Below are 13,076 nucleotides of genomic sequence, written 5' to 3' on the forward strand. Positions count from 1 at the left end.
TACTAAGTTCAGTTAAGAGAAGGGAAACAGTCTCCTTCCTACTCCCCTGAAACTACAAGCGTTAGTAAGCAGGAAGCACAGTAAAGCTCATGATAAGTAGAGGCAGCTACTCTTTCAAAATCAACAGGGATGCCACTATGCTGACAAATTTTATTTACTCTCAGCAAACCTGGGTATAGTTTCAAGCTGCAGAACTGGAAGAGGGGTATTAAAGGCATAAGTGAGGGACAGAAGACAGCAGAAGAGTTGTTCTTACAGTTAAAGTTACAGCCCTGCACCTCCCAAGTAGTTCTATGTAAATTTCATCATAAAGCCTATTTCGGTGGGGAGGAAGGGGAAGAGAAAGAAAGAGGTATTCCGGGTGCATTAAATATTTAACCTACCATGGGAAGATGCTGAAGTTTTTAAATAGTCAGGATAAAGTAACTATAGGGCTTAGCTGCTGGACATGCATGGGAGAGAGATACTATTCCAAGATACTGATGCCTAGACAATACAGTGAAGTGTGCTCTAAAAATATGACTGATTAGATAGGGGATGGGGCTTCTTTCATGACGATGGGAGAGGCAGCTAGGATAAGCGCCTCTGCTCTACACATGGGTGCACTTTTCTTGGTCTGTGAAAGAGTGAGTCTGCACATCCCAAAATCTCTTGCTTTTCAACATGACCTAAAAGTAACATCATAATTTAAAATATCTTGGAACCCTCTGTTGGAAAATAGCTATTCTTTCTCTCAATATAGAGAACCAACTTTCCTCTTTAAACACCCCGCCCCCCAACTATAAAAGGAGAAACAAAGCTATGCAGAAGTAAGACCAGCCAACTCCTCAGATTTTTCCACTTAAAAAAAAGAGACTAGAGGGGCCAAATTATTTCACTTTTTAATTTCTAAAAGAATGAAGGTCAATCTAGGCCATGGGGCAGGGCTTAGTCTTTCCATCTTGGCAAGTTACAGATAGGCAGATGGATTCAGAGAGAAGAAACAGAATGCAAGCCCCAAACCTAGGAAAAATAAAGCTCAATTCACACACCATTACACACAAATTGCTGGCTTGAGGTGTGTCTCGCCCTAATACAGAAGGCCCACCCCTCTGAATCATTTTAACCTCCGTTGTGCCGCTGTGCAAGGAGGCATGCATGTGGAAAGACCATGCAGGTCTGTCTCCATGCTCCCTTTGCACTGCCAAGAGGACTACAGCTCTGGCTCCAAATCAGCAAGTGGGAAATGAAAGGGAGGAGTCACAGAGTCTGCCCCCAAAAATGCATAAGAGGATCCATGGAGGGGGCAGTGGCTGCTGTGCTAGCTCACTGGCTGGAACAGTAGCCATGCAGGGGCTGGATCACAGCCTGCCCACTGACTGAAGGCAGATGCCATCCCTCAACCTCCATTCTTCCTGCACAAAGCCTTTGTGTGGGCTTTCTGCAGGCTCTGCACAGGGATGGGTCAAGTTCACCTTGATAAGCAAACTTTTGGAATGCCAAATAAATACATAAATTCCAAGTTGATTTCTTCACTGTTACTTTATAGAAAGACTAAAAAGCTTGGTTTCAAACAACTTATGAAACCCAAGTGTCCTGTATCTTTCAAAGCCTTTTGTACATTAATACACTACCTGCAAGAGTGCAAACATGCTTATTAGTAATATATATAAACATATATAAATAAAATAATTAGACTGCTCCTGTAAAACACAACTATGTATTACACACTTGCAAGCAGTCCTAGTGAACATGACTATGGTAAAAAGTAATACACATTTACAAAAAAACACCAATCAGCCTTAGAAGTTGATAATTGTCAATCTCTAACAGCAAAATTGTATAAACTTAGAGTGAGTAGCTCAGAGGAGACAGAAGTCACTGAACATTTTTAAAAAGATTAACTTTGAGGAGCAAAAAAACTTCTTGGAAACTACATTTATTTTGAAAACAGAAGATGATTAATAGAATTTTTATTATTTAAATTCAGTAGTGCCCATTTCTTGTTTTACTCTGCAGTTTTAAAAAGCAAAAAGCATTTAAAAACCTTGGATATTTTCTCTGAACAAATTGTCCACTTAGAAGAGTAATTTTACTGTAGAATAGAAACCTAGCTGCCATTACTATTATTAATGGCGGTCTTCACATTGAAACCAGAATAGCCCTCAGTGATGGAATCTCTGTTTTGTCTTTGGTGGATTTCTTTTATTGGTTTGTTTTAAATGTGGCCACTGGATTACTTTCAAGATAATCAGTCTGTCATTATAATTTTGCTAAAAGTACTTTTTGATACTTTTCCAGAAGATTCAGTAGCAATGAGGTATGCTGTGATTTCGAAGCAGAGTTAATTTCTGAGCAAACATTTCTCATTATCAACTTTTTCCCTTTGGTTCTATGATATGAAAATTACTGAATAGTGCAGTATCAAAAAGCACCAAAAGGAACTATGACTAACAAGGACAAAATTCTTTATAAAAAGAACTACTAAAATGTTGCAATAAATTCTAAGTTAAAAAACAATCTGAACTTTGAGATTGTGGAATAAATTAAAAACAAAATTGGACAATGAAAAATAATCTAGAAAAAATTCTGCAATTTGTCACCAGTGGTTAGGATTTATTTTTGGTTCAACAACCCATGCTGTAAAAATCAATGTTCCACTAGATGGAGCAGGATGGTAAAACCATCAAAGGCCATTCCTGCCTGCTGACCCAACACAAAATCCATGTCCAGCGATCATGAATGACTGCAAAAAATATTTTAAGTTTTCTCCTGAGTTTTCATCTTAAGCAAAACATAAAACTGGTATCCCATTCCAGTACAGATCAATGTGACAGAGGGAGCACAAGTTCCTAATATTACCTACTTCTGCTATGCTAGCAGAAACACAAGGTAACAAACACTGCCAGAAACATGGTTTTTACTAGTTCCGTTAGTAAGGACAGGGCAACACTTCAGAGCATAGTGTTAAACTCAAAATCCCAAGCCCTTAAATATTTCTTGTTGTGTAGCAAATAAACTTACAATGAAACCACTTTAAGTGACCACATAAAGGACTAGAAAAATATCAGTAACCTAGAGGAGGGGGGTCTAAATGCAGGTCAAACAAAATTGTCCTAGAAACACTGTCATAACTTTAAAGTGGTTTCTTAAGACCCAGAACCGTGCAAGAGTCATAGTAAGCAGTCTCTTTATAGCAAAGATAATTTTAGACTTACTTTTGGTCTGAGGTAAACAGAGACATAAAATCATATTCTACTTTATCTAATGCTTTTAAACTTGTGAAAGACCCAGTCCTAAACACACAGTCTCAAGCACTCCAGACCGCTGATCGTTATATGAAATGAGATGCAACTGTTTCCCCAATCACAAAATCTTGCTTTTGACTTCTACCCTAAGCTAAAGAGAAAGACAGACTCCAATATTCATAGATGGTACCTTTTAACTATAACTCTTCCAAATAAAAAAGGTTTCATTATGCACTCGAGAACTAGATGTTCTGGTGGTCCCTTTTGGCCTTCAACTCTAAGACTATGACCAAAGTATAAAGTAATCTTTATAGAAAACATACTAACATAGTAAAACAACCAAACTTCTGAACTATGCTATGAGTAAAGAACTGCAAATCTGCCTCCAATCTCTTAACATCCCTATAATTATTACTATACATAGTAATATTAATATGGGAGTGAAGCGATTCCCATTCTGAAATGTGCATGACCTGTGCATCAAGCCCCTGCTGGTGGTTCCACCACCTTCTTTTTAGCTGCTCAATTGCATTAAAAAGCTACAAATAAAGTAGATGTTCCTCCCGGTATAACTTTTCCACGTAAACAATTGCTGATGCCGCAGGGATTTTATTTGATTGCCAGTGGAAAAGGAGGTGGGGTCCAAGTGATTGTCACTGGAAAGGAAGGGGACTGGCTTTCAGATACACTATTAAGACACAGTTTATCTCAGGAAAAATTGAGTCCCCTGTCAAGACTGCTTAAAGGGATCTCCAATGTTTGCAATACAATTTTTCTTTAACATGTAAAGACTACCATTAGCTGACTATTTTTAGAGGTCCCACAAGTGGCTGATTAAGATAATGTTTACTATACAGTGAAACCTTATTCTTTTCATGGGACAGAATGTGTGTGTGTCAGGAAACAAAGTGAATTCTATCATTTGCAAATACTAAAATTATAGCTATTGACAATATATATCAGAACAGAAGTACTACTTACTACTGTGCACAATCAATCAGTTGATATTCATTAGACCTCTCGTAGCAGGCTTTCACACCTTCATCTTGCCAAAGTGTTTTTGTGTGTTCATAAAACTCCTGAAAGCAAAACAGAGGGGGAAAAAGTCAGCAGGAAAAGGAGTATGTACATACAAAGAAAAACAATTATAAATGTTTTATGCTTAGTGCTAACTTTAGAGCACAGCTAGATTTCTGCACCATCTTGAGTTTATACAAACTGATACACTGTCTCTGAACTGTTTTGTCTGTGGGCACAGATCATGTTCTCATACATGTACAGCTTTGAGCATGCTGTTGGTACTTCTCAATAAGTACCGCTAACTGTTTGGCAAAGCTTGCTCCCTAATTTCTCTCTTCTGCCAACTCTTGGTATTACCTTCCCTATGTTACTTAGTTCACCATTTTCAGGGGCTAGCATGTTTACATTGCAGAGTGCCAAGTCTTTTTTATTTTATTTTTTTTCACAAGGCATACATACCTGTAATTCTTATGTAAAGGTAGAGACCACATCCCTGATTTTAGACACAAGATGCAGAGGCTCAACAACAAACTAAAATAATTTAGAACTCTTGGGGAATCCACAGGCCATGTGACCAAAGGGCATACACAGAATATCACCGCCTCTGTCAGCTTCAAACAACAACAAAACTCCAATTCACAGGAGGTGACTGAGTGTGGATCTAGGTAAAATTTTCCAAAAGCACTAAAGTGACCGTTTTCAAAAGTGACTTAAGTGCCTAAGTCCCGCTAACTTTCAATGATGTGGGTTCCCAAGTGCCTACTCCACTTCTGAAAATGAGAGCTAGGCTCCTAAGTGATTTAAGTGCGTTCAAAAATGTGATTCCGCTAAAATAAATCACTACCTGCAGAGAACAGGAACTTTCTTCTCCACCAATAGATCCATGCCTGAAGACTACAAAGATCAAAGGATGTCTCTTAAAAAGAACATTTGCTTTTGTAAAAGTAAAATGTCAGGAATAAAACCTCACAGAGATAACTCAACCAAAAGCCTAGATTGGGAGGAGTAAGAGGTGGAAAAAGATGTCATAAAAAGTAAGGTAACAGAAACACACTTCTGACATCTGTCCCCCAGATCCTCAATATCTACAAGTAACAGTGGTGGGACACTAGCCCTACCTACTACATTCCATAATGTGACAGTCTGAAATCACACACACTGCAGCAGGAACATTTCTCAAATCAAAACAGAGCATGACCAATACATTAGTAAAATGATTCCATGCAGTAAGTCAAAATCCTAATTCAGAAAATATGTATGGTAACAAATAAAACCCTCCCTCTTAATAAATGTACTAAAAATAAAAATACATATCTTCAGTTTACCTGTACACTTAGATTATCTGAGAAATATATATCTACAAATTCCAGTTCCGCACAATATGGGTATAATAAGGAACTAATGGGGAAAAGGAGACAAATAAACAATACATGCTATAGTACGTTCTAAGTAGATAGTGATGCAGCTACCTGAAAAGTATTTCCACACAGACCTACAAAAGAAACAGTGAAACATCCCATCCCAGAATGCAGACGTAATACAAATTGGAAAGCATGTGCTATGCAAAAACACTGACACTTTTTCAAAAAGACACAGAAATAAAACAGTGCAAAGGTCTCTCTCTTTGTCGTAAATTTTTTTGTTTATTTAGTTTATTTATTTATTTTTGAAGTAAAAGGAGAGTGCAGATCCAAATCGACTTTCTCCAAGAGATGATTCACAACTTGTAGATTATATTGACTGACTCTACATGCTAGTGACAACTGATTTCCCTGCTGCGTAAGTGACCACTTGGAAGGACGGTTTGGACACAGTTCAATACCCAACTTTGAGAGTTTTCTGATATAAGCAGGAAGATCTTGTACTGTCCATATGTGCAGAGAGTAAAAATAAATAAATATTTAATTAAAAAAACAACAACAAATGCCTGAATATCTGGTTTGAACAACATAAATTCCAAGAACACCAGGCCTCCAAAAGTCTAAAATGCATAAGGGGCCACTCTCCATCTCAGTCCATCATTGTGACAACAGGAGGCCTGAAAATTTCAAATTCCTTGAGGGAAGGAATATTTGCTGTGTAAGATATTTCAAGAGATGCATCAATGTGATTTACTTGAAGACTGGGTAGAAGTTTTAGGTAGAGCAAAATGCAGACACTTGCTGGGCAGAATAGGGCTAAAGGAAAAGGGAATACCTGTGCTTTGAGCTTTGCACTGGCTTCCTGTTTGCTTCCAAGTGCAACTCAACATATTGATTATCTCCAAAGACCACATCTCTCTATGCTATGCTACTGCTGGCTGGAATACCATTACTAAACCCAGCGATGGGCAACAGTGAGCTCTTGGCTAAGGGTTACCACCTCTGAAGCCTGCTTGGCTGTTCATCTATCAAAATGACAGCCTATCAAACTGCAGTAAACTCTACACTTGATTAACACACATTCAGTTCCTTAATTTGTACATATACTTTGCACAGATTAAATACTACAGGGCCACATTCATCCAGTGGAATGATTTATTTATCTAATCAGAATTTTTTTTCCAGTCTTTTCATTTATTAATGACTAATAAGTTAATTTCCACAGAAAGAGGTTCATTATAGGGGCAGCTTGTCATTTACCCGACCTGCTGAAAATAAACAATGTTTAAAAAAATTAAAAGGGAAAAATAAGAATTCTAAATTTAGTTTTGAGGCATTTAAGCTGGGCCATAACAAACATTCTGGCTCCCTTTCAAGTTCCCCAAATCCGCTATGATAAAAATATTTATTTTATTCTTTTCCTCACTTAATGGTGATATATTGCCTGAATTTAAGGTCTTTGTTTATAGTTTTGGAAGTGTCAGCAATCCACTCAATTAAAAAAAAAATTAAAAAACACAGACTGGTTCATTTGTGTTCAAATCTACACAGAAGTGTAAAGGTATTGCTCTTCTGGGTTCCAAATAAGTGGTGATTGCTGGAAGGTATCTGTATCTCAAGAATAATATAATTGGACAACATCAGACTTCTAACATCTGTATCTTACAAAATAAATTATCAAAGGATTTACAGGATTTAACTTTTTGCAGTGTAACAACAGATGTAAGCACACTGGATTTATGGATTAAAAGCACCATACAAAAGCTAGATATTATTATTATGCCAGAGTTAAATACTACATATGTTCCTAAAATGGATTATAATAAAACACATATCCCAGGAAAGCTCTATACTTCAGTACACCTGCCACAGACATACTAAAAATACTATATGAAAAAAGGCTTTCTGCATGTGAAAAAGTAAGTTTCAGCTCCAGCAACTTTACATGTTTCATATATAATCATATTTCTTGCTTCTAGCCCAAGAAAGGATTTTTGAATAAACTTAAAAGAAACAAGCAACAACTTAGTAATTTAAGTACACAAAACACTGCACACATTACTGTTACAAATAACCAGAGTCTTTTCTGCCTATCAGAGCTTTTAAGCAGTTTGGATTTAATTCCCTTAGACCGGTTATTCACTGGCTCAAGTACTATATTCTGGTCACCTTTTCTGCGAGCAGAACTGCACGTGACCTTTCAAATAATCATTGTACAGTTGTTGGGTTTTTTAAAATTACATTTCCCCTACTTCTTGTTTAAAGGAAAGAAATTTCTCTAAACAGCCCTGCAGTTTTAAGACACCATTGCTTGGATATCTCTTCAGGAGCTCGGCTATGGAAATGGCAGTTTACCAATGAGCAGAATATTCCTGTTTCATGGGCATACGTGTTTAGGTTACACCCTCGCCAGAAAAATACGTCAGAAGCGCCTCACATTCTTATACTGTCCATGTGATCATAAGACAGCAGCCATATCCAAACCCAATTCCCAAAGTTTTATTTTAGGACCTCTACAAAGAAATTCAGCTTCTTGGTTTTTGCCAGCTGAAACCCCCCTTTCAGCCAATGTGTTTAGTTACAGCTCTAACTATTCTAGTATGTTAATGGTGATCACAGAATCATAGGACTGGATTGGACCTCAAAAGGTCATCTAGTCCAGTCCCCTGCTCTCATGGCACGATTATCATCAAGACCATCTGCCATTTGTTAACTGGAAGTAGATTTAGCAGTCCAGATGAATTTGCAGGTCTAATCTGCACACATGATCACCCTGAGTGTTTGTGCAATTGTGGCAAGCAAGCATCTAAATGAACGGTCAAGCACACATTAATCACTATTGGGTGTTCACTCTCAGTAACAGTGCACACAAATTAGACACAAATGTGCACTCATTTTTGAATTTCCCCAATGGTGTAATCCTAATCCTCCCTCCACACATTTTTTTTTTCTATTGAGGGCATGGAAAAATGTATTTAGAGAATGAGGTTAATTTTTTCAGCCTTTTTTTTTTCTTAAGTGTTTATGGAACGAAAAGCTCAATTTGACATCAACTGGTGTTACACCAAAGAAAGACTGTGGGATTCTAAATATTAACAGTATTAAAGTTAAGTCAAATTCAAAACCGCAGCTGTCTCTCTTTAACATCAAAACAACAAGGAGTCTGGTGGCATCTTAGCCTTTAAGGTGCCACCGGACTCCTTGTTTTTGTGGATATAGACTAACACGGCTACCCCGTCTCTAACATGAATTTTAATCGATATTTGCAGAAAGAGAAACAACAATTTCCTTGCGAAGGAAAATGCGGGTGGGATAGGAGAAGCAGGATAAAGTTTCAATCACTATTACTTCAAAAATCTCTCTTGCCACTCTTGTTAGTTCAGGGTAGTTCTTTTCCTTCCCCCCATCCCTTTTTTGTGCCCAATTAATTTTCTACTTCAGTAAATTCTTAATTCTCAGTCTTGGTTTCATTTCTCCTACCCCATGAGTTGCCCTCCGATTAAAACTTTGTATTTTCTAGGCATTTCTTGTTCTGATTGTTCCTTTCCCCTGGTCCCAAAACTTGGAGTTTATTTTTAGTTATAAAGCTATTCACAGTGCAGCGAGGGAAAGGACGTGTTGTCCAAAGTCCCTGCTGCTCCGGTTACCTGAGAAGAAAGGAGGAGAAAGAAAGATCGATTTGCATTTCCGTGGAATTTTCTCATAGCTAAACTCTTATTGCCCTAACAGATTTGGGATAGCTAGCCCAGCAGTTTGGTGTACATTTAGTATGAAAACAGACTTAAACTGAAGACATCATCTGAAAGGTGAATTATCTTCATATACGCCCTAAAATATTAAGTTTCTTTTTTCAGATCAGCAATCAGCATAAAAATGAACACAAATTTACAAAAACGTCAGCAAACCATATAGCGTCCTCAGGCGCTGCAAATGTATGTTTGTATTAGGAGAAAAGAAACAGCAGCTTAATGAAAAAAAATGCATTAGAACAATGAACCTCTGTTGCATCTATCCAGGATCTTAACTTTATGTTCCAACACACTTTTGATCTTCCTCCCCCACTCTTGCCATCTCTCCCATTAACTTCTCGTCCCAGAGTTTTGTTACCTTGATGCGTCTCTTCAAAACAAGCAACAGCAAAACAACTGAAGAAATATAAAACTACCACAATTTTACTGTACTTTTTACGTTGTATTAACTACTTAGCTGCTGAATGATTTATCAAGGCTGTTCAGCATGTTCTGTTCCAAGACTGTTCAGTGTTCTGACTTTCTATTTATTTGAAGTCCATGCCTAAGAATGCTCAGTGTAGAACTTTTATTACTGTAATCGTGGACAGAAAAGACCACAAGCTTTTTGAGATTGTGGCATAATTTACACTAATTTAATTCTCACGTATCCAGCTCTCATACCTATGGGCAGGCTGACCTTGTAAGTTAATGACAGCCTCTTTTCACCCTGAACTATCATCCAGGGACAGCAATGTCTCACTTTGGCTCACCTCAGCAAAACACAACCAAGCAGTCAAAGGGGCAGTGACACACATTAACCTGTAAAATGCCTAAATCTCAAACCGCGAGGTTGGAACCTTCCACGGTTGAACCTACTTCAGTCCCCCAATGGCTGGCGTGTTAATCAGTGAGAGAAGGAATCTCCCCACCTCTCAAATGCACCAAGAGCGATAGGTAATAGACTTCCCCTATTAATGATGATTTAAAAGTCAGTCAATTCTAATACATTGCACTTTTCCAGACCCTTTTAACCCAGAACCCTAACATGCTTTGCAAACATTAATAAATTTAGTCTCAACCCCTGTGAGGAAGGAACCAAGGCACAGAGGTTGGATAACTTGCTCAGGATCCTAGAGGAAATCTCTGGCACAGCTAGGAACAGAACTCCTGGACTCCCGACTCCCATTCTGATGTCTTACTCACATTTTACAGTAAGAGCTTCTCAGGAGGACTATTCATCACAGCAATTAGGTCTAAGAGCAGCAAGCTTATGTGAACAGAGGAAAGTAAAAATAAACCATGAAAAAACCTCCCTGGAAACTCAACATGGAAGCAATTTAAAAATGGACATTTTCCAGAACAAGCCAATGTAATAACCACGCTGAAAATATAACCAAAGCATTTCATCCTACAACCAGGATAACCTAGTGCAGGACAGAAACAAGATACAGTAGTTAAGCACATAACTGAATATACACTACTCTTACAGGAAGGAGATTAGGAGAAGCTCCTCTTGTCATGATGTTATAGAGGAGGAAAAATAACACCAGATTATTGCATTACAAGCTTTTAGGGCCATGTGAGCTCTAGGCTAGTCAGCAGAAAGGCTGAGTCTGGACTTGACACCTAATCAGTGACGTGCCAGAAAGAGTGTCCTCACAGTGATATATCCCATGTCCCCAAAATAACATTTGGGTCACTATAGTGGGAGATGGGTAAACGAGAGGCCATCTTCTTTATCCTCCTTCCTGTCATAATAGGCAGGAAGACTGGGCCAAATTAGCAATAAAATATTTTAATACTGCAGATTAGACTTTTCTGGTGTCTGTCCTGCTAATCTGAACTGCACCCACAAATATTTATGCAATCTTTTTAATATGGTTATTAACTGTTCATGTGGGATGGAAAAAGAATTCAAGTCCACATTCCTTGAACTTTATTGGTGTTTCAAAATCAGGAAGTACAATAAACAGTGAGTAAGAGATTAGTGTCTTAGAAAGTAAGAATTGTTTTTTTTGTTTTGTTTTGCCCATGTGGGGCAATCTTTTGTCTTGAGACCATCTCAAAAAATCCTCAAACCTTTTGGCCTCAATTCTGATATCGCTTACACAAGTGCAAATCAGGAGTGTAAAACTGGTGAGAGATGAGAACCAGACACAGGGAGTATAACTATGCTCTACCTTTATTAGAAAACCACTTCCATTTCAAGCAGCTGATGTGAGTAATTTAAAGCATGTTAATTGGTTTCTTAAAACAGATTTCAATCTTTAAAAATTACAACAGCTGCACTCTAAGGATTCTGAAATAATCTTTAGTATCACTAAATTAGCAACATGAAGGATGCATGTAGCAATAATAAACGGGAAAGGAAAAAAACTGGAGAAAACCTTAAGGTCACATTTAATTCACAGATGTTTGCCTGAGGGGCAAGATAAGGTTGGAAGATGTTTGCTTACGGAAAATATAAATTTTTTGCTTCATATTTAGGTGAAAAGCAGAAACTAACTGAAGTCAAGCAAGGCCACTGTGGAGAAGCGAAATAAATTCTTTGCACTGGTCATCATGGCTGAAGACGTGAGGGAGATTTCCAAACCTGAACCATTCTTTTTAGGTGAGAAATCTGAGGAATTGTCCCAGATTGAGATGTCAGTAGAGGTGGTTTTGGAACAAATTGACAGTAATAAGTCACCAGGACCAGATGGTATTCACCCAAGAGTTCTGAAGGAACTCAAATGTGAAATTGCAGAACTACTAACTGTAGTCTGTAACCTATCATTTAAATCAGCGGAGGATAGCTAATGTGACGTCAATTTTTAAAAAGGGCTCCAGAGGTGATCCCAGAAATTACAGGCCAGTAAACTTGACTTTAGTACCGGGCAAACTGGTTGAAACTATAGTAAAAAACACAACTGTTAGACACATAGATGAATATGATTGGTTGGGGAAGAGTCAACGTAAAGGGAAATCATGCCTCACCAATCTACTAGAATTCTTTGAGGGGGTCAACAAGCATGTGGATAAGGGGGATCCAGTGGATATAATGTACGTAGATTTTCAGAAAGCCTTTGACAAGGTCCCTCACAAAAGGTTCTTAAGCAAAGTAAGCGGTCATGTGATAAGAGGGAAGTTTCTCTCATGGACTCATAACTGGTTAAAAGATAAAAAACAAAGGATAGGAATAAATAGTCAGTTTTCAGAATGGAGAGAGGTAAATAGTGGTGTCCTCCAGGGGTCTGTACTGGACCCAGTTCTATTCAACAATTCATAAATGATCTGGAAAAAGGAGTAAATAGTGAGGTGGCAAAATTTGCAGATGACAGCAAACTACTCAAGATAGTTAAGCCCCAGGCAGACTGCGAAAAGCTACAAAAGGCTCTCTCAAAACGGAATGACCAGGCAACAAAATGGCAGATGAAATTCACTGTTGATAAATGCAAAGTAATGCACATTGGAAAACATAATCCCAACTATACATCTAAAATGATGGGGTCTAAATTAGCTGTTACCACTCAAGAAAGAGATCTCAGAGTCATTGTGGAAAGTTCTCTGAAAACATCCACTCAATGTGCAGCAGCAGTCAAAAAAGTGAACAGAATGTTGGGAATCATTAAGAAAGGGATTGATAATAAGTCAGAAAATATCATATTGCCTCTGTATAAATCCATGGTACGCCCACATCTTGAATACTGCGTGCAGATTTGGTCGCCCCATCTCAAAAAAGATCTATTGGAATTGGA

At 37.9% G+C, this 13,076-nt stretch overlaps 1 protein-coding gene across 2 annotated transcripts in view; it reads right to left on the bottom strand.

Annotated features, from left to right (window-relative positions):
• The window catches only part of GNAS (GNAS complex locus), a 250,563-nt gene that overhangs the window by 54,458 nt on the left and 183,029 nt on the right, over positions 1-13,076 (bottom strand). For both annotated transcript variants that reach the window (XM_074969767.1, XM_074969768.1), the window contains exon 5: positions 4,209-4,306. In XM_074969767.1, the coding sequence (XP_074825868.1) occupies positions 4,209-4,306 (98 nt within the window). The remainder of the gene's footprint in view (positions 1-4,208; positions 4,307-13,076) is intronic.

Source organism: Natator depressus, chromosome 13 (assembly GCF_965152275.1).
Source record: "Natator depressus isolate rNatDep1 chromosome 13, rNatDep2.hap1, whole genome shotgun sequence".
Classification (NCBI taxonomy): Eukaryota; Metazoa; Chordata; order Testudines; family Cheloniidae; genus Natator; species Natator depressus.